Source organism: Panthera leo, chromosome A3 (assembly GCF_018350215.1).
Source record: "Panthera leo isolate Ple1 chromosome A3, P.leo_Ple1_pat1.1, whole genome shotgun sequence".
Classification (NCBI taxonomy): domain Eukaryota; kingdom Metazoa; phylum Chordata; class Mammalia; order Carnivora; family Felidae; genus Panthera; species Panthera leo.
The window spans coordinates 60,648,262-60,671,453 of record NC_056681.1 but is presented as its reverse complement, the minus strand read 5'-3'; the positions used below and the strand labels follow the sequence as shown (position 1 = coordinate 60,671,453).

The window sequence follows — 23,192 nt, the reverse complement described above, 5'->3', positions numbered from 1 at the left end:
CCTCGCTGGTTATGGGTCTGTTCAAGCTTTCTATTTCCTCCTGATTGAGTTTTGGAAGAGTGTGGGTGTTTAGAAATTTGTCCATTTCTTCCAGGTTGTCCAATTTGCTGGCATATAATTTTTCATAGTATTCCCTGATAATTGTTTGTATCTCTGAGGGATTGGTTGTAATCATTCCATTTTCATTCATGATTTTATCTATTTGGGTCATCTCCCTTTTCTTTTTGAGAAGCCTGGCTAGAGGTTTGTCAATTTTGTTTATTTTTTCAAAAAACCATCTCTTGGTTTCGTTGATCTGCTCTACAGTTTTTTTAGATTCTATATTGTTTATTTCTGCTCTGATCTTTATTATTTCTCTTCTTCTGCTGGGTTTAGGCTGCCTTTGCTGTTCTGCTTCTATTTCCTTTAGGAGTGCTGTTAGATTTTGTATTTGGGATTTTTCTTGTTTCTTGAGATAGGCCTGGATTGCAATGTATTTTCCTCTCAGGACTGCCTTCGCTGCATCCCAAAGCGTTTGGATTGTTGTATTTTCATTTTCGTTTGTTTCCATATATGTTTTAATTTCTTCTCTAATTGCCTGGTTGACCCACTCATTCGTTAGTAGGGTGTTCTTTAACCTCCATGCTTTTGGAGGATTTCCAGACTTTTTCCTGTGGTTGATTTCAAGCTTCATAGCATTGTGGTCTGAAAGTATGCATGGTATAATTTCAATTCTTGTAAACTTATGAAGGGCTGTTTTGTGACCCAGTATATGATCTATCTTGGAGAATGTTCCATGTGCACTCGAGAAGAAAGTATATTCTGTTGCTTTGGGATGCAGAGTTCTAAATATATCTGTCAAGTCCATCTGATCCAATGTATCATTCAGGGCCCTTGTTTCTTTATTGACTGTGTGTCTAGATGATCTATCCATTTCTGTAAGTGGGGTGTTAAAGTCCCCTGCAATGACCACATTCTTATCAATAAGGTTGCTTATGTTTATGAGTAATTGTTTTATATATCTGGGGGCTCGGGTATTTGGCGCATAGACATTTATAATAGTTAGCTCTTCCTGGTGGATAGACCCTGTGATTATTATATAATGCCCTTCTTCATCTCTTGTTACAGCCTTTAATTTAAAGTCTAGTTTGTCTGATATAAGTATGGCTACTCCAGCTTTCTTTTGGCTTCCAGGAGCATGATAAATAGTTCTCCATCCCCTCACTCTCAATCTAAAGGTGTCCTCAGATCTAAAATGAGTCTCTTGTAGACATATTCAAGCTATTTTTAAATGTCCCTCAAATACTTTAGTAGCAACCATTACAAGATTAATTCATAAGTTAAAACGTCATTCTTATCTACTCTCTCAAGTAGTTCTCCTAAGGACCTCTTCCAGGTAACTGTTAAAGAAGACTGTGTCCTTACGTTAAAGTAAGAAACTTCATATGTTTCAATATTCAATTACTCAGATTTTTCATTAATTCAAGCTTACTTATCCTTTACACCATTTTAATAAGCAAAATTACTGCATAAAAAAACAAATACTACCTTAGAGTTTATTCACTGGGCTCTTATATTTCAAATTACTATAATAGATAATACCTATAATAACACTTAGGTTCTCAGCCTGATCATTTAAGTGCTTTATCATATGCTACCAAGAGTAACATATAATGCTTTATTATGTGCTACCAAGAGTACATTAAAAGGATGCTTAAGAAGCCTAAATGTCCATCAACTGATGAATGGATAAAGAAATTGTGGTTTATATACACAATGGAATACTACGTGGCAATGAGAAAAAATGAAATATGGCCTTTTGTAGCAACATGGCTGGAACTGGAGAGTGTGATGCTAAGTGAAATAAGCCATACAGAGAAAGACAGATACCATATGGTTTCACTCTTATGTGGATCCTGAGAAACATAACAGAAACCCATGGGGGAGGGGAAGGAAAAAAAAAAAAAAAAAAAAAAAAAAAGAGGTTAGAGTGGGAGAGAGCCAAAGCATAAGAGACTGTTAAAAACTGAGAACAAACTGAGGGTTGATGGGGGGTGGGAGGGAGGGCAGGGTGGGTGATGGGTATTGAGGAGGGCACCTTTTGGGATGAGCACTGGGTGTTGTATGGAAACCAATTTGACAGTAAATTTCATATATTAAAAAATAAAAAAAAAATAAAAAAAAAATAAAAAAAAAAAAAAAGGATGCTTAAGAAATAACACGGAACAGGGGCACCTGGGTGGCTCAGTCAGTTAAGCATCCAACTCTTGATTTAGGCTCAGGTCATGATCTCCCAGTTCGTGAGATCAAGCCCCAAGTTGGGCTCCATGCTAGGAGTGGAGTCTGCTTAATAATCCCCCCCCTGCCTCAGGGCACCTGGGTGGCTCAGTCGGTTAAGTGTCCAACTTTGGCTCAGGTCATGTTCTCACAGTTTGTAGTTCGAGCCCCGCGTCGGGCTCTGTGCTGACAGCTCAGAGCCTGGAGCCTTCTTCTGATTCTGTGTCTCCCTCTCTCTCTGACCTCCCCTGCTTAGGCTCTGTCTCTCTCCCTCTCTCTCTCTCTCTCAAAAGTAAATACACACTAAGAAAAAAATTTTGAATTAAAAAAAAAAAAAGAACATGGAACAACAATGAACTTTAGGAAACTACCTTGTTACAAACAATTAGTAATGTGGTGATTAATAAAACCAAGACAATGGAGCACATTCACACCTTTAAAAACTCAATAGGTTGCTTTTGGCTTTCAAATACACTATATCATGCTTATAAGCCATTAGGCAGCAATGATAAATGAAACTGTCTTCATTTTTAGAATTGTGTTTACATTCCTAGTTTCTAAATTTCATTGCAGGGTACTAAACTCAGTCAAGAAATAAAATGTTTGGGAACCCTCTTGCACTGTTGGTGGGAATGCAAACTAGTGCAGCCACTCTGGAAAACAGTGTGGAGGTTCCTCAAAAAATTAAAAATAGACCTACCCTATGACCCAGCAATAGCACTGCTAGGAATTTACCCAAGGGATACAGGAGTGCTGATGCATAGGGGCACTTGTACCCCAATGTTTATAGCAGCATTTTCAACAATAGCCAAATTATGGAAAGAGCCTAAATGTCCATCAACTGATGAATGGATAAAGAAATTGTGGTTTATATACACAATGGAATACTACGTGGCAATAAGAATGAAATATGGCCTTTTGTAGCAACGCGGATGGAACTGGAGAGTGTTATGCTAAGTGAAATAAGTCAGGCAGAGAAAGACAGATACCATATGTTTTCACTCTTATGTGGATCCTGAGAAACTTAACAGAAGTCCATGGGGGAGGGGAAGAAAAAAAAAAAAAAAAGAAGTTAGAGAGGGAGGGAGGGAGCCAAAGCATAAGAGACTCTTAAAAACTGAGAACAAACTGAGGGTTGATGGGGGGTGGGAGGGAGGGGAGACTGGGTGATGGGTATTGAGGGCACCTTTTGGGATGAGCACTGGGTGTTGTATGGAAACCAATTTGACAATAAATTTCATATTTAAAAAAAAGAAATAAAATGTTTATCAAAATATTATAAAGCTACACTAATTAAAATAATACAGTAGTGGCACAGAAAATAGCAAATGAATCCATGAAATAAAAGAGTCCAGAAACATATCCATGCACATGAAAATTTAATAGCTATTAAAATGCCATTTCAAATCAGTGACTAAAGAAAGGAGTATCCAACCCTACCTCATACCAGAATAAAAATTCCAGAAGGATTAAAACTTTATTTATTTATTTTTTTATTAAAGTTTATTTATTTAGAGAGAGACAGAGAAAGTGGGAGGGGTAGAAAGAGGGTGAGAGGGGAGAATCCCAAGCAGGCTCCACACTGTCAGCCCAGAGCCCAATATGGGACTTGAATTCACTAACTGTGAGATCATGACCTGAGCAGAGACCAAGACTCAGATGCTTAACCGACTGTGCCATTCAGGCACCCCAAAAAACTTTATTTTTTTAATATTTGTTTATTTTTGAGAGAGAGAGAGCACACGAGCGAGCATGCATGAGTAGGTGAGAGGCAGAGAGAGATGGAGACAGAGGATCTGAAGCAGGGTCTACACTGACAGCAGAGAGCCTGATGGTGGGGCTCAAACACAGAACGTGAGAGCTGAAGTCAGACGCTTAACTGAATGAGCCACCCAGGCGCCCTTGGAAGGATTAAAACTTTAAAAAATTATTTAAGAAGTATTAAAAGAAACCATAGAAAACATTCTTGTAGTTCTTGAGGTAAGATCTTCCTAAACAGGGATCAAAACTAGGTGGAGAAGAGAGGATTTTTAGGCTAGACATTACTCTGCATGATACTATAATGGTAGATACATGTCATCCTACATTTGTCCAAACTCTTAGAATGTACAACACCAAGTGTAAACCCGAATGTAAACTATGGACTCTAGGTGATAATGATGAGTCAATGTATGTTCATCAATTTTAACAAGTGTACCACTTTGATTGGTAGTGTTGATAATAGGGAAGGTGTTCATACATAGGGATAGGAGGTATATGGGAAATCTCTGTACCTTCTGCTTAATTATGTTATAAACCCAAAATCGCTCTAAAATACAGTCTATTCAAATTTTTTAAAAGGGGGAGAACTTCCAAAAAATAAAAGAATCAAAACTCAGAAGTCAGTAAAAATTGATGAATTTTATCACACAGACATTTAAAACTTTGACTTAAAAAATGCTTTAAAATGTGAAATAAATCGTGTGTGTGAAAACAGACAGGAAAAAAAAGGATGGAAATATATGCATCATCTATTTGCTGGGAGATCTCTCTACAGAAGAGAGAAGGATTAGGAAGGGAGAGCACTGTCCTATATACAGAACGTTCCTGGGGCACCTGGGTGGCTAAATCAGTTGAGCATCTGACTCATGATTTCAGCTCAGATCATGATCTCAGGGTTCATGAGATTAAGCCCTGCATAGGGCTCTGTGCTGACAGTGCAGAGCCTGCTTGGGATTCTCTCTCTCCCTCTCTCTCTGCTCCTCCCCCACTTGTTCGGTCTCTTTCAAAATAAAAATAAACACTAAAAAAAAAAAAAAAAAAAAAAAAAGGAACATTCCTATTGCCTGAAGTTTTTACCATGACTACAATTACTTAGGAAATTTTTTGAGCAAGAATTTTTAAAAGAAATAAAGTGTGCAATACAATTTAATCCTTAGAATAGACATTTAAATGTAATGTCAAATCGAAAAAACTTTCAAATGATATAAATGAGAATGTCACTTTTTCCACACTGCATCTAATAATTATATGATGTTTAAAGAGGAATTAAAATCCTGATCAGTAGTTAGATGCTAACTAGAATTATTGCAGTGATTATTGCACAATATGTACAAATAGTGAATCATTTTGTCATATACCTATAACTAATATAATGCTATACATGTCAATTGTAACTCAATAAAAAATCCTATCAATGGTAAATGTAATACCTTTGCTTCTTCAAGTTCTTTGTCAGCGGTATCCACCACAAAATTTTTTTCTTTTTCTAGTTGCTCTGCTAGTTGGTCAATTTTAATCAATTCTTTACAAAGATGCTCATTGTGGCTGGTTAAATCGTCTATTTGACTGCTTACCACCTCCTTACTATCCAAGAGTTTCCTAACATATTCTTCCAAGCCATGATTTGTCTGTTTGAGATCTTCAACCTGTTGTAATGAGAAAGAAAATAATCGTATTAAAATATTTCCTTTGCTTCCAAGGAGAACAACTAGGTGAATGGAATCAGGAAGGGAGGTTTGCTTCCCTGGAAAGAGACTTAGCTATATATATTTTTTTCATTTTCTGAATTTTGTAGCATGTAAATATAATACCTATCTGAAAAAATATATTAAATGAAAATTTAAAGGTTTATAGCTACATCTTACAAGATAATTTATAGTTAATAAAAAACCTAATTACTATTGATTTCTTAACCAAACTATTAGAAGACTGGCCAAATATTTATATCTGTATAAAAGAAACCACACTCTTGAAATTATTTAATTTTAATAACTCATATCATCAATTATATTTCTAATTATTGTTACCAAAATACGTTAACTCTTCAAAAGAGGTTCTTTTGAACATATTAATAACTTACTTGACTAAGCTAAATACCAAATCGGTCAAGTATTTGCTAACTAACGTGGAGGACCACAGCTTTTCTTCCCAGCCCACTATTAAACCAACGGATGAAGAAAATGGCCTTTTCTATCACGAAGGTATCCAAATGCCTTTAAAGGAAGAAATATATATTAGACCCATTGAACATGATTATATATCAGGAACTATGTTAAATCCCATAGATACAAAAATAGGTTAGGTACCTGCCCTCTCGGAATTTGTTTACTTGAAAAAACACAAAAAGAATATGTTAAGTACTATAACAAATATCTATTAAGGATGGCACAAAGGTCCTTTTCCATTTCTCTCACTGTGTACTTAAACATTTACTGAGCACCTATTATATTCATGGCACCATGTTGGTACCTATAAAAAATGTAAAAAGACAGAAGGAAAAACAGACTCAGTCTTTGAGGAGCATCAAAAATTGCTAAATCCCTCATCCAGTGGTATCCTTAGTTCTAACTTCCAACCTTGCCCATTTCAAATAACTATAGATATCACTCTTTTCAAACCATCAGAAGCAACAAAGTTTTCTTTAAAAATACAAACTTGGGGAGCCTGGGTGGCTCAGTCAGTTAAGTGTCTGACCAGCTCAGGTCATGATCTCACAGTCTGTGAGTTCGAGCATCGCGTCAGGCTCTGTGCTGACAGCTCAGAGCCTGGAGCCTGCTTCAGATTCTGTGTTTCCCTCTCTCTCTGCCCCTCCCTTGCTCATGCTCTGTCTCTCTCTGTCTCAAAAATAAATAAAAACATTAAGAAATTTTTAAAAAAATAAAAATACAAATACAAACTTTATCTATAATTTGTCACTATATAAATACCCTAAAGGTCATGAATTGTATTTAGCTAAATATATTACCAAGACATTTATTATACCCAATAAATACATACCAAGAAGCACAATAAATTCAACTCTTCCTTTGACATTTTGTAAGCCATGCTAACTTGAGAGATTTAGAGGTAAAGAATTTATATACTCCTGAAATCATTGTTGCACTATATGCTAACTAACTTGGATGTAAATTTAAAAATAAATAATTTTAAAAAATAGAAGTAAAGAATTTAAATTATCAAATCCAGGAAACAAGAAAAATTTTGAAAAATTAAAAAAAAAAGAAAAACCAAAAACAGAAACTGTATATGCACTTATTTCCTTAGTTGAGTCTTTTATCACAACTGGCCTGAATTTCAGCAATACCTCCTACTTTCTTCTCTTTTTGGCGTTTTACCATATACAGCTAAAAATTCCTTGAAAGTGCAAATTGGAGTTAACTCCTGTAACCTTATGGTGCTTTATCACACTAAGAGTAAGATTTAAAAAATGTTGCGATGCCAACCCTACTGACCTCTCCAGTTTAACTTTCCACCAACCCTATGTATCTAAGTTCCAGGATGCTAGACTCATTTTAAAAACTTTACTAAGTTATTGAAGATGTTATATATTATGTCCTACAACCCTCTTTATAAGAATTCTCAAAGAAAACTTGGCTCATGTCTCAATTTCAGGAAAACATGCTTCTCTTGGATACCTGGTTTGTTCTTATCCTTGGGACAGTGAATTATTTAACTAAAATTTCCTTTTTGCCCTTGTCTCAAGGAATTTTTAAAACAATCTGCAACCCATCTCTAGTAACTAGCACAGAACCTGTGTACAATGATCTCCTGTTTGCTATTCCTGTCTCATGCTTTCACTAAGTTTATTTTCCCCTGTTCTTATTACCTAAGCTATTTTCATTACTTGTATCATTTTTTAAACTATAGGATGTGGGGGGTGCCTGGGTGGCTCAGTTGGTTAAGCGTCTGACTCTTGATTTCAGCTCAGGTCATTATCACACAGTTTGTGGGTTCAGGCCCCTAGTCAGGCTTTGCACTATCAGTGAGGAGCCTGCTTGGGATTCTCTGTCTTCCCCTCCCCTCCCCTCTCTCTCTCAAAATAAAATTAAAAAAAAAAAAAAAACCCATAGGATGTGGGATAAACAAACAGATAAACTTCAATTTATCTATTTATATATATTTTTGTCTTTGTTCATGGCTTCTACAGTGTCATATTTCTGAGCAATAAGAGCACACTAAAAATGTTTGCTAACCTTCCACTATCCCAGGTTAAATAATTCTCCTTCTGTGATCCATAAAGCCTCTTACACAGTTTAATCTTAGTATTTTATAATGTATATTATGTGTTTACCTCCCTGTCCCACTAAATTCTAAGCAACTTTAAAGTGATAGTCTCTATTCTAGGGAAGCCTGGGTGGCTCAGTCAGTTAAAGTGTCTGATTTTGGCTCAAGTCACGATCTCGTGGTTTGTGGTTCGAGCCTCGAGTCAGGCTCTGTGCTGACAGCTCAGAGCCTGGAGCTTGCCTCAGCTTCTGTGTCTCCCTCTTTGCCCCTTCCCCCCTCCTTAAATAAACATTAAAAAACAATTTTAAGTGATTGTCTCCAACTTCTGTATCAACACACCTCTCATTTATCATTTATTATATATCTAGCATATAATGCTCAAATTATCTTTAAATAAAAACAAATACATTATAAATAAATAAACACTCATTCCTCTCACCTTTAACATCAAGCCCTACTTTCACTCAATTCTAAGACACAAGTACTTTAGAAGAGATAGTTTCAAGTAGGAGAAAGGATATAGGCTTTGCAATTAGGCAGACAGGTTCAAATCCTGTTGTAGTTCTTTACCAGTTACTTAACCCTGGGCAATTTACCTTATTTTCTTGATCCTAAGAGATACATCTGACTTCAGAAAAAATAATGGAAGCCTCTTAACTTTCATCTGCTAAACGGAGAGAATACCTACAATTTGTAGGGTGTAGTCAGGTACAAAAGTTCAAGTAAAATTTCTGGTTGATAACAGGTAATCAAAAAATAACTTAAAAAAAACTTTTGGGGGGCACCTGGGTGGCTCAGTCAGTTACATGTCCGACTTTAGCTCAGGTCATGGTCTCACAGCTCATGGGCTTGAGCCCTGCATCTGGCTCTGGGCTAATAGCTCAGAGCCTGGAGCCTGCTTCAGATTGTGTGTGTGTGTGTGTGTGTCTCTCTCTCTCTCTCTCTCTCTCTCTGCCCCTCCCCCACTCATGCTGTCTCTCTCTCTCTCTCAAAAGTAAATAAACATTAAAAAAATTTTTTTAACTATTTATTTTGAAATAAGTAAAGATTCACAGGAAGTTGTAAAGAGTACAGAGAGGTCTCCTATACCCTTGACCCACTTTCCCCAATAGTTACATCTTAAACAATTATAGCACAATATCACACTCAGAGATTTGACATTGATATGATATGTGCATATTGTTTTCTATTCCATTTTATCCCATGTATAGACTGCTGTAGTCAGCATCTCAATAAGATACAGAATTATTCCATCACCACAGATTGCCCTACTGACACCCCTTTACAGTCACATCCACTACCCTGCCCATCCTTAACTCTTAGCAACCACTAATCTCTATAATTCTCTTTTCAGGAATGTTATATAAATAAAATCATGTGATAAAGATCATAGTATGTGATCTCTCGTCATTAGCTTTTTCACACAACACAATGTCGTTGAGATCTATCCAAGTTATATGGACCAATAGTTCAATCTTTTTTGTTGCTGAGTAATATTTCATGGTATAGATTACCACAGTTTGCTTAGTCACTTACCTATTAAGGGAAATTGTAATTGTTTCCAGTCTTTCACAAACAATGCTGCTATGAACCGTCATATACAAGTTTTTGAGTGGACATAAGTTTTCATGTCTGTGGAATACCCAGAACTATCTGGTTTCTCCTCATCCTTGCCAGCATTGGGTATTGTCACTATTTTTAACTGTTCTTATAGGTGTGCATTGTTATTTTATCTTGGACTTAATTTGCATTTCCCTGATGTTTGGAAAGGTTGAACATTTTCATGTGCTCAACATATATCCTTCCGTGAAATACCTCTTCATGTCTTTTGCTCATTTTCTAATTGAATTGTTGCTTTTTACTGCTGAGTTTTAAGAATTCTTCATGTACCCTACATATGATTCTTCTGGCAGAAATATGGTTTGTAGGGGCACCTGGATGGTTCAGTCGGTTAAGCGTCCGACTTCGGCTCAGGTCATGATCTCGCGGTTTGTGGGTTTGAGCCCTGCACCAGGCTCTGTGCTGACAGCTCAGAGCCTGAAGCCTGCTTCAGATTCTGCGTCTCTCTCTCTCTCTCTCTCTCTCTCTCTCTGCCCCTCCCCTACTTGTGCTGTCTCTCGCTCTCTCAAAAATAAACATTAAAAAAAATTTTTTTAAAAAGAAGTATGGGTTATCGTTTTTTTTCATCCTGTTAACAGGGTCTTTCACAAAGTAAAGTATTTAAATTTTGGTGAAGTCTGAGTATCAATTTTTCTTTTATGAATCACGCTTTTGGTGTCACACTAAGAACTCTTCACCAAGCCCAAAGCCCTGAAGGTTTTCTGTTACCCTATAAAAGTTTCATAGTTTTGTGTTTTACATTTAAATCTATGATCCATTTTGAATTAATTTTTATATATGGTGTGAAGTTTAGGCTTAGGTTCATTTTCTTCCCTAAAAGATATCCAATTGTTCCAGCATCTTTTATTGAAAAGATTATCTTTCTTCCATCAAACTGCACTTGCACTTCTGTCAAAAACCTTTTGGCTGTACTTGCATAAGGCTATTTCTGGATTCACTATTCTGTATCATTGATCTGTGTCTATCCCCCCCACCATACAGTCTTAATTACTGTAGATATATACAAAGTTTTGAAACCAAAAGAGAATGACTCTTTCCACTTTATTATTCTTTTTCAAAGCTGTTTTTGCTGGGGTTTTGATGGGAATTGCACTAAACCCGTATATCAATTTGGAGAAAACTGACATTTTTATTATGTTTAGGCTTCCAATCCATGAACATGATCAGTCTCTGGATCCAAAGCAGGCTCTGTGGTGACAGCAGCAAGCCCGATGCGGGGCTCGAACTCACGAACCGTGAGATCATGACCTAAGCCAAAGTCAGACGTTCAACCAACAGTCACCCAGGTGCCCCTCATGTGCTTTCTTGCCATTTGTAGGTCTTTGGAAAAATGTCTATTCAAAAATGACTATTCAGGTCCTTTGCTCACTTTTGAATTGTTTTTTTTTTTTTTATTGTTGTAGAGTTCTTTGTATATTCTCAATTATTAATCCGTATCAAATGCATGATTTAGATATAACTTCTCCTATGCATTTTTTAATAGACTTTATTTTTTTCTTTAGAGCAGTTTTAGGTTTACAGAAAAATTGATCAGGAAGTACAGAGTTCCCATATACCCCTTCTCCCCACTCCACACACAGTTTCCCACCTTATTTAAATCTTGTATTTGTACAGTACATTTGTTACAATTAATGACAACATTGACACATTTAATTAAAGTCAAAGTTTATATTAGGATTTACTCTTTGGGTTGTAGATTCTATGGGTTTTGACAAATGCATAATAACATGTACCTACCATTACTATATCATATAGAATAGTTTCACTACTTGAAAAATACATGTCCTCCATTTACCCCTCCGACTCTCCTTTCCACCAAATCCCCGGCAACCAGTGATCTTTCTAATGTCTCTATGTTTTGTCTTTTTCAGGTCATATAGTTGGAATCATAAAAGTATGTAACCTTTTCAGTTGGCTTTCTTCACCTAGCAATTTGCTTTCAAGGTTCCTTCATGGCTTTTTGTGGCTTGATAGCTCATTTCTTTTTATCAACGACTAATATTCCATTGTACAGATATACCACAATTTGCTTATCTATTCACCTTTTGAAGAATATCTTGGTTGATTCCAAAATTTCCACTTGGTTCTTCTTTATATCCTTTATTTCTTAGATGAGATTTTCTATTTTTTATTTATTTCAAACATGCTCAGAATTCCTGTTGGAGCATTTATATGACAACTGATTTAATATCTGTGTGAGATAATTGTAGTATCTAATTCATCTTTGTGTTGGCATCTCTTGGTTGTCTTTTCTCACTGAGGTTGAGATATTCCTGATTCTTGAGATAAAAGGTAATTTTTTTTAATATTTTTAAAATTTATTTATTTATTTTGAGAGAGAGAGAGCACAAGTGAGGTAGGGGCAAAGACAGAGGGGGAGAGAGACAGAGAATTCCAAGCAGTTTCTGCACTGTCAGCAAAGAGCCCCATGCAAGGCTTGAACTCACAAACTGTGAGGTCATGATGTGAACCTAAATCAAGAGTCAGATGCTTACCCAACTGAGCCAGCCAGGCACTCCAAGAAGTGATTTTTTTCATTGAGATCTGCTCTTGTGTTATGGTAGGCTTCCTGTCACACTTCCTGGTATTTTAGTTCTAGCTAAAAAGGTGGGACACTACCTTCTTACTGCTAGGTTTAGGTGAAGTCCAATTTCTCTACTAGGCCTCTCTTGACACCTGGAGAGGGCACTCTCCTTGTTACTCTAGGCAGGGATGGGAGTTCAGGGTCCCCACCAGGCAGGCCCCTGCTGATACCACCACAGTGAGGAAGAACAGAGGCAACTTGTTACTGTTCCCATGTGTCCTCCACCACCACTGCGGGTGAGTGAACTGGTTAATGCTAAGAGGTGGCAAAAGTCCTGACTCTGCATTACGTCTCCTCTGACACCACCTTAGCAAAAAGGGGACACTTCTTACTCTGAGTGAGGGTGGATATCTAGGTGCCCCACACGGTCTTTGCTGACTTTATGGGGTTGGAGGATGCACTTACTGCCTGGTGGGCACTAAAGTCTTGGCTCCCCAGCCAGCATTCCTCTTTGATAGCACGCTGGTGCAATGGAGGGTTGGGGACTGGGGCATGAGGCATGACCAGGACTCCTTGTTACAGCATGGCAAAAGTGGAAGTCTAGGCTCTTAACTCAACCTTTGCTGGCAGGAGTGGGGCTATAGAGTGTTTTTCGTGGTATTTGAGTGGGCAGGTATTGCCTAAGAGTAGTCTGCATTAGAAACAAACCTATAAATACAAAGAACAAAATGGTGGGGGAGGGAATGGAAAAATGAGTGAAGGGGAGTGGGGGATATATAGGTTTCCAGTTATGGAATGAATAAGTCATGGGGATAGTCAATGGTATCGTAACAGCATCGTATGGTAATAGATGGCAACTACTCTTGGGGTGAGGATAGCATAATATATAGAGCTGTCAAATCACTACACTGTACACCTGAAACTAATTTAACACTGGATGTCAACTGTACTTCAATACAAAAATTAAAAAATAATTAAAAGAGAGAAAAAAAGCAACTTCACCAGGGAAAAACCCAGAAGATATCGCTTTAATCGAAAGATCCGAATAAAGATCATTAGTAATAGAACAAATTGAAATTGTGTGCTACTTGATGGGATGCAATGAAAAGAACCCACCATCATTTCTGTACTATTCCTGTCTGTATTCATGTTGTACCTTAAGCCAACATTTATTATGTCACAGTTTCCAGGGGTGAGGGATCTGGGAGTGGCTTAATTTGCTAATTCTGGTTTAAGGTCTCTCACAAGGTCAGAAGAGTCAGCCAGGGTGACAGTCACCATGGCAAGGTTTAACTGGGACTGGAGAATCCACTCCCAAGCTCACCCAACACAGTTTGCAGGCCTGTTTCTCACTGGTTACTGGCTAGATGATTCAGTACCTTGCCATGCTGGCCTGTTCACAGGGCTACTCACATCGTGGATGTTTGCTTCCTTCAGAGCAAATGATCCAAGAGATCACTCTATAACTTAATCACTTCTGCTCTATGCTCTTGGTCACAAAGATCAGTTATGGTACAATGTGTGAAAAGACCGCATAAGAATGGGAGTAACATGAGGTGGGGCCAATTTGAAGGCTACCACACAGCCAAAGGTTCATTAACATAATCATGACAAACCCAAATCAATGGCCATTCTACAAAATAATTCACTTGTGTTAATTTTTTTTTTTTTAACATATACGTATTTTTGAGAGACAGAGCACAAGTAGGGGAAGGGCAGAGAGAGAGAGAGAGAGAGAGAGAGACAGACAGACAGACAGACAGACACAGAATCCAAAGCAGGCTCCAGGCTCCAAGCTGTCAGCACAGAGCCTGACACGGGACTCGAACTCACAAACCGCGAGATCATGACCTGAGCTGAAGTCAGACGCTCAACCGACTGAGCCACCCAGGCGTCCCTCACCTGTGTTCTTTAAAGTGTCATAGTCATGAACATCAAGGAAGAATGGGGAACTGTTCCAGAATGAAGGAGATAAATGGACATGATAATTAAATGCAATGTGCAATGCTGGACTAGATCTTTTTGTAACTGAGGACATTATGGAACAATTGGCAAAAACTAAGCCAGAGGCTTAGCTGGCAGCTATGTATTGAAATTCATTTCCTGATTTTACTAGATTGTACTGTGATCTTGTAGGAAAGTGTTCTTATTTATAGGAAATACCCACTCATATTTTAGAGAGATCAGGACAGCAGGTCTGCAACTTACTCTCAAATGGTTTGAGGGATGATAGTCTTTGTTCTGTACTTGTGACTTTTATATAAGTTTGATATTGCTTCCAAATTAAAAAAATACATAAATTATAAAAACCTAGGACAGAGGGGCACTGGTTGGCTCAGTAGGTCAAGCATCTGACTTCAGCTCAAGTCATGATCTCAAGGTCATGGAATCAAGCCCCACATCAGGCTCTGCAGGACAGTGTGGAGCCTGCTTGGGATATTCTCTCTCTCTCTCGCTCTCTCCCTCTCTCTCTGTCCCTGCCTGGCTCACACTCTCTCTCTCCCTCAAAATAACTAAATAAATTTGGGGAAAAAAAAAAAAAAAAAACCTAGGACAAAGGAAAAAAAAACCATATTGCGAGGCTGCTGCCTTCCTAGTTCTTTTGTCTGGAAGAATGGCTCTTCTGAGAACTGTTTTTGTCTGCATCCATTGCTATTTCTAGATGCCAGTTTTTCCAGCACTTTGAGATATATGGAGCAAAAGAAAAACCCAGGAATTCACCAATGTGTCACTTAATGTGTGCTGAGGTCCCTAGCCAGTCTTCCTCCTCCTTCCCACCTTTCAGGATGTCCTTATATTTGTTTTATAACAAAACGCTCAGCATTTTTAGCTGTACTTGGTGGGAGAAATAGGGCAAAGTAAGTCTACTCCATTTTCCTAAAAGAGGAAGTTTCTTTTAATAGCCTTCATTAGTAGCCATACGGCACATCACGCACCAGGTGAACAGACAATACAGAGAACTGGGTTCAAATCCTAGCTAACTTGGAAACTCAAACAAATCCTACTTAGCTCTGTCACTCATTACTCAAATATCTTAATTCTCTAATCTCTTGGAACCTCAGCTTCCATGTCTTTAAAATGGAAATAACATCATTATTTCACAAGGTTGGAAATGATTAAGTAACATTATGTACTTAAAAGTACTGGATACAACACTTGCCACATAGTTTGCACTCATTATATGTATCTGAATCTGCATGTATCAAAATGCTTAAGATAGAAATGGAATGATTTTAGACTCAGAAGATGTCAATGAGCACTGAATTAGTATTTATTCTCCATCTTCTTGTTTTAAAATAGGCCTCCATCCCAAATTAATTCAGGGAAATACAGAAATTAAATATAACCTGTAATTTCAGTGCAGAGATGAATTGGTCTTGATTTCTCACTTCTTGCTCTAGCTGGAGAGTATTCTGGTATTTTTCAGGTTCAGAAAATGGAGCCCCTAGACCAAAATCATGTTCTTTGGTGGTAACCTAGTGGGAAAAAATGAGAATGATGCAGAGATTTTTTTAGTTTAAAACAGTTTTGTGATTTCTTACAACAATTAATGATTTTTGGAAATTAACAATATTTTTAGATACATTTGCAATTGTTTTTAACCTTGTCCCACCAGCTAAGAGGATTTTCATCAAGCTTTACTTTCTTAAAATTTCATGTGATAAACTTTTTGTGTTTTCCAAATATAAAACTACAATATTACACATGCTTTTCAAAAAAGACATACCCCATCCTATCCATTTGGTAATCATTGTTCTAAGGAAATACAGGTCAGCAACAAATTATGTAGTCTACCTTTAGGCCTGTGTTGTCCAATATAATAGCTACTAGCTACATATTCGTTGCTGCTTTTGTATATTAATAAAAAGCTTTGCTACACATATCACAAAGAGCTAACTTCCCTAATACAGAAATGATTCTTATAAATAAAAACAGAAAATACTCTAAAAGTTGATGAAGACTATGGATATTTCACAGTAATGGCTCTTAAATAGGTTAAAAGATACTCAATCTCACCATTTAGAAGGATACAAATTAAAACAACACTGAGATACCATTTTTTAATCTCATATTGGCGAAGATCAAACAGTTGGATATATAATGTAACTTTTTTTTTAATGTTTGTTTATTTTTGAGAGAGAGAGAGACAGAGACAGGGCTGAGCCGGGGAAGGACAGAAAGAGAGGGAGACAGAGAATCTGAAGCAGACTCCAGGCTCTGAGCTGTCAGCATAGAGCCCAACGCAGGGCTCGAACCCACGAACCATGAGATCATGCCCTGAGCCGAAATCGATGCCCAACTGACTGAGCCACCCAGGCGCCCCTATAATTTAACATTCTTATACATCACTGGTGGTGGGTTAAATTGACACAATATTTCTCGAGAACAATTATGTAAAATCTAGCAACACTATAAATGCACGTAGCTTCTGCACAGATAATTCTACTTCTAGGAATTTTTCCTACATATATATTTGCCCAAGTGCAAAATAACGTGTTAAAATATTTTTCACTTTAGTATACTGTACATACTACTCCACACTGTGTTTTTTTTTGTTTGTTTGTTTGTTTTTAAGAGAGAGATAACATGTATGCGCCAGCAGAGGAGAGGAGCAGGGGGAAAGAGAGGGAGGGAGGGAGAGGGAGAGAGAGAATCCCAAGCAGACTCCACACTCAGCTTGGAGCCTGACAAGGGGCTTGATCCCATGAACCTGGGATCATGACCTGATCTGAATCAAGAGTTGGAAGCTCAACCTACTGAGCCACCCATGTACCATCACAATGTGATTTTTTTACATGAGAATGTATCTCAGAAACTGTGTAATTTAGGAAAGAAATTTTTTCTTTCCCTGAACCAAAGCTAACATTATGTTAAGGAAGAAAGAATTTGCCACAAGCATCCTAGATCTCTCCCGGCCACACAGATGCTATTGTCCAAAATCTAGTGTTTGGGAAAATGCAGGATCAGGATCCCCCAGTCCCTGACCTTGTGTTACACCCTGTGCAATCCAGCACTTAGCAGTCTGACAGGCTTATTTTCCTTTTTTCCTTTCCCTAAACTAGACATAAATCTACTTTTCTGTTCTTCATTCCAACAGTTACTGCCTCACCTGGAATTTCAGCATTAGATCTCACAGAGTATTTCTTTTCTTTTTTTTTTTTTTTTTTTTTGGAGGGGAGAGGGGGGCAGAGAGAGAGAGAATCTTAAGCAGGCTCCATGCCCACCATGGAGCCCGATATAGGGCTCAATCTCACAACTCCAAGACCATGACACTGCTGAAATCAAGAGTCGGATGCTTAACCAACTGAGCCACCAAGACATCCCTCACAGACTAATTCTAATTTATAAATCATTTAAGATTTTATAGATTAAGCCAAAATCCCAAGTACCATTGCTTACATAGTTTCTGTTGAAAAATGTATTCCTAGTTATAAACATTTGACTTAGAATAACAGATTCAGACTATTCACTATAATTAACAGTACTTTTCAAATCTTCTGAACATCTAAATCATTTAGGAATTTTCTTATCCATGGTAGGCTTGAAATACTGCATTTCTAAAAATGCTGCTCAGTAATTCCTTATTTGGTTAGTACAGAGACTACACTTTGAATAGCAAGGATCTCTTCAAATGAAGTGGAAACCTGCCACGCGTTCACAGTTCTTCATAATGTGGTTGCCTCCCACTTCTCCAAACTTATCTCCTAATTGATACCTCCAAGAATCCCTTTATGAAAAACAAACTATTCTACATTCTTTACACATAGGTTCATATTATCATTATAGAAACATACTATCTTTTCTCCATTTAACGAAAGACACTTCTGAGGCACAGCTTGAATTCCATATTTTCTAGTAGGTGTTCTCAGTATTCTCCATCAGATAGTGATTACTTCTTTTTTTTTTTTTTTTAATGTTTACTTATTTTTAAGAGAGAGACAGAGCGTGAGTTGGGGAGGGGCAGAGAGAGAGAAAGGGAGACACAGAATCTGAAGCAGGCTGCAGGCTCCAAGCTGTCAGCACAGAACCCAAGGCAGGACTCGAACCCATGAACCATGAGATCATGACCTGAGGCAAAGTCAGACACTTAACCGACTAGCCACTCAGGCACCAGAGTGATTACTTCTTTATTGAGACTTCTGTATGTATTGGTTATACAATAATCTGTGTAGCTATTTATTTTTCTGGATATGTCTTCCTCACACAATTACTAGAATCTTACAAACAAGCAGTGTCCTAGAGTTCTCTGTAGTCCTAACAACCTGCACAGAATTCTTTGCATAATAGGAAAGTGCCAATAAAAATTTGTATAGGTCTATAAGGAAGCAGTGTACAAAAGCAGATAAAATTGAACTTTCTTTCTTCTCTTTGGTAAACTAAATAGTCAGGTAGGGATTCTATAAAATTACCTATCAGGTTAGACTAGAAATTAAAAGTAGCAAGAGGCCAAAAGTCTACCTGACAATTGTGGGCAATCATATTAGAGTTGCTACGTTCTCTGCACTATCTTTGGAGGCAGTGAAAAGGGAGAGAAATCAGTGTATCTGAAATGCCCATGCCTGGCCTGCCAGTTTCCCCACCTCAGACCACTGAATATCCTCCACACTCCCATAATCTCTATCTAAATGGAACTTGTGTTCCTGTACAGATCTTGAAGAATACAAGTGAAAGTACTTTGGAAGCAGCAAACTGTTACGATAAACACTCAAGCTAAAATCACAACCATTCTCAATGAGGAAGCATCACAGCATAGTGGTTAGGAGCTTGTTCTTTAGCATCAGACTGCTTATGTTCATTATGCTAGTTGTGCTGTTTCTTAGCTGCCTATGAGCAAGTTAGATCTCTGGCCATGGCTTCCCCATCTCTGAAACAGGAATGATAATAATACTTGCGTGATAGAGGTGTGAAGACTAAATGAGTTCGATAAAGCATTTTAGAACACTGCCTGGCAAAAAGAAGTGCTATATATATTATCGGCCATCAAGTCCTACTAGTCTTTTCACTAAAACCTCTCTCAAATACATTTTTTTCTAACCCTACTGTCACCGTTTCTATTTATATTTTAAGATTTTAACAACCACATTTATTCACTTACAAAACAAATTTATAAATAGCTAGAATAAGAACGAACCAACATTAGATTCTGGGGATAGGAAGATGGAAAACAAAAACCTACAATTTTTAGATGGATCTAGGGAAGTCCAGAAAAAATAAATCAGAAATTATAGTCAGTATTAACACCATATCAGTGGAATGTAATGTATGCCAAGGGAATATAGAGAAAAAGAGTACAAAAAAGTACTTTTGACTTCAACTTCCCCCAAAAAGACTTAGAATATATTTTCCATGTTCCCCCAAAACTATGAGCAAAAGTTAGAAGACCACAGTTGTTGAAGGGTTGTTACAAAAGAGAAGAATTTGTTTCTTAATTCTCCTTGTATCAAGGACTCCCTTCAGAATTAAACAAAAGCCCTGAGTCCTCTCCTCAGGAAAATAAAAACGCATACAAAATTTTACAAGCAACTTCAGGGGGTTCAAGAACTCCCTAAAGCTTTTACACTCTAGCTTAAGAAGTCCTACGGCATAAACACAGTGAAGATACCTAAAACATGGTTAATGTTAACTAATGAAGGAAGACCACTGACCCAATAAAAGTAAACCCAAAGAGGGCACCTGGGTGGCTCAGTCAGTTGACCATCTGAGTTCAGCTCAGGTCACGATCTCATGGTTTGTGGGTTCAGGCCACGTGTTGGGCTCTGTGCTGACAGCTCAGAGCCTGGAGCCTGCTTCAGATTCTGTGTCTCCCTCTCTCTCTCTGCCTCTCCCCCTCTCAAGCTCTCTCTTTCAAAGAATAAACATTAAAAAAAAAAAAAAAGTAAACCCAAAGAAATGGTCTGTGCACTGTCATTTGAGACAAGAAAGAGAAAAGCAAGGTCAGGTGAAGATTTAGGTAAGAACAGATAGAAATGTGCAAAAGGTCCTGCCTGGAAGAATTTTCATTTTTCATGAAATAGGAGGTAAGATCATGTGCCAAAAAATATCATCAGTCTTGAGCAAAAGATCATGCATATACTACAAGCTCAACAAATCTACGCAATATTTCGGTAGAAAAATTAAAAATACTGGAGTACTTTATATGGGATTCTGAAATCTGTTTCCACAAAAGTTCAACTTGTTTTCTTTTTATAAAGTTGTCTCCAAAAGTTTACATTAACATTTTGAAGTAGGAAGGAATAGCCTCACTAACAGAAGGATGAAGAAAACCACAGTTTTATGAATACTTTTGAGATAGATTTTGATTATAAAAATGAATGAATAAATGTTTTGGGAATTCACTTCAAACAAAACAGTAAAGCCACAATGTTTAACCTTTCTTAGGAAAAAGAAATAATCTCTCTAGTCATTGCATCCAAACCCAAGCTGACTTTTCTTCTATCCAGACTATACTGTAAAGAAATAACTTGTCTTTTTAAAGGAGCATAAAACAATGGCCTTAGAAGTATCATTTCTCAAGACCTCTAAGAAACATAAGAAGTTAAAGAGTTGTTTTTAAGAGGCTTTTCTGAACTAAAAAATATTAATAACAGACTGATGTTAATCACATTCATTAAGACAAAACTACCTTACTAATCAGCTCACTTTAAAAGATTATCATGAGGGACATGTATAGGAAAAGTCCACAGTAGTGTTGCTCATAGTTACCAAAAACTGTAAAAACCCTAATACTAGAGTAAATAAATTGTGGTATAGTCTTAAAATGGAGCACTGAACAACAAACTATACGTAACATGGATAAATCTAAAAAACATAACATTGACTAAAGAAGCAAACTACAAAGGAATACTTACTACAATTCCATTTATATAAAATTCAAACACAAGCCAAACTAGAATGTCTGTTCATACACAAAGATGGAGAAACTATAACGAAACGCAAGAAAGAGATTATCATATAAGTCAGGATAGTGGCTACATCTGGGGAGAAAAGGGGATATGTGATGGAAAAGAGAATGGATAATACTTCTCTAATTGCCTCTGTATATGGAATACTCTAAAAGCAAATTACCCAAAACTGATCTAAGCAACTGAAAAGAATACAGCAAAGGAGCCAACAGAATCTCTACATCTGATTATATGCTGGACAATAAACAGTGATTTTTTTTTTTCAGACAGTAAACAAAATAAGATATATTTTGGAAGCTGCCATTAAATAATGCCAAAGTTTATTGTTTACAATAAATATTTCATTAATATATGTTCCTAGTTATTTCTCACTAATTAAAATTGAATGGTTTAAGTTCATTGAGCAATTAAACTACAAACAACCAGTTTTATCCTGGAAGCAGATTTGAATAATGTGACACTTTCCACTTACGTTTATAACTAACCTATTTTCTTATAGTTATAAACTATTTTTCTACTTATCTCCTTCCATGTTTAAAAAACAAAACAAACAAACAAACAAAAACAGTGTTCTTTAAATGCCGAAAACCAGAAAAGAAATTTTAAAACAACGAATATTTTGCGATATAAGGGTCTGGAGTGGAAGAAGGAAAACACTGGGACTCTGTCACTATGCAAATCTTTCTTAAAGCCATGATGCTTGACTTTATTTAAAGAAAAAAAACATATTCCTATACGTATTTAGGTATCAGGTCCACAGATGCCACAGTTACTCAGCTTGTCTCAAATATTTTTTCAAACAAAACCCAATTCACTCTGACTTTCCTGCGTATAATTTCCAGTGAAATTATTGGAGATTTCCATGCAAATACCTACGTAATCTCGGCCCTTCACCTCCCAAAATCTATAAGGAGGCTTAAAAATGAGACACCGGGAGTCAGGAAGAGCAGATTGAACCCCCGAATCTCTGACTTTCAAATTCCTCAGCTCCACTCCAAGCGTTTCTAAACAGAACAGTCCCCACAACTACCAAGTGGAGAGCTGTGGCAGGAAGCGAAGCGGTCACCATAGGAACTCGGCTCAACGCTAAGAGCCCAAGAAACGACAACAGGGGAAAAGTTTGCTCCTGGAGGACTTCCTTGGACCGCGACTCTGCTCTCCACCGTTCCTCACAGCGGGTCAAGCAGTGAATACCCACCTCGGAGATCACCCATAGCCCCTAATTCCCGTCACATCCGACCTGTTGCAGGGCCTTTCGGCCCAGGAGCTGCTTTATCCCGACCCGGCGCATCCCTGCTGCTCCCACCTGGAGCTCCGAGTCCCTCCCTGGGCTTCTCGGCCCAGCTTCCTCGCTGGAGCTCATGCTGACGACTGGCGGGCCTTTGCCTGCCCCAGAGATCCAGGTCCCTCCCCGTCTCCATCCTCCGCCCCTTTCCCCTCCCCTCCCACACCTAAATCGACGTGGCCCCGCCCCGGTGGGGGGCAGAGGAAGGCGGGACCCTGAGGGAAGGAGGCGGAGGCGGTTAGCGACGGTCGGAGCCTCCGTCGGCCCCGCCCTCACGCTCTGTACCTGAGGGGGGCTCGTCCTCCACCTCCCCGGCGCCTTCGCTCGGCTTCCTTTCCGCGTGCCCCTATTTCCCGTGCGCACGCGTACCTGGCTCGACCCTCCCTCTCGCGGGAACTACAAGCCGTGCGTGCGCACCCACGCACGTAGCGACGCGTACGTCCACCTGTCCGCCTTTCAGGCCGCGTAGCAGAGGCCTCTTCCTGGTCCATCCGCGTGGCGCAGGCGTACGGCCACGCAGATCGTAGTCGTACCACCCGAGCGTCCCGTCTCCTAGTAACCAGCCGCAGCCCCCTTTTCCACCACTTAATTCTTATTCTCTGCCGGCGGTGTAGCACCT

At 38.2% G+C, this 23,192-nt stretch overlaps 1 protein-coding gene across 7 annotated transcripts in view; it reads right to left on the bottom strand.

The window, feature by feature from the left end:
- The window catches only part of TSGA10 (testis specific 10), a 158,292-nt gene extending 135,200 nt beyond the window's left edge, over window positions 1–23,092 (bottom strand). For 2 of the 7 annotated variants that reach the window (XM_042932029.1, XM_042932027.1), the window contains exons 1-3: window positions 22,595–22,665; window positions 15,733–15,861; window positions 5,448–5,663 (exon numbers count right to left, since the gene is read on the bottom strand). In XM_042932029.1, coding sequence (XP_042787963.1) covers window positions 5,448–5,663; window positions 15,733–15,861; window positions 22,595–22,651 — 402 coding nt within the window. In that variant the 5' untranslated portion in view covers window positions 22,652–22,665. Of the gene's footprint in view, window positions 1–5,447; window positions 5,664–11,903; window positions 12,141–15,732; window positions 15,862–22,594; window positions 22,666–22,739; window positions 22,828–22,858 lie in introns of those variants that run through there. The other 5 variants (XM_042932031.1, XM_042932030.1, XM_042932032.1 and 2 more) reach the window with 5 other exon arrangements.
- Between the last annotated feature and the right edge of the window lie 100 nt (window positions 23,093–23,192).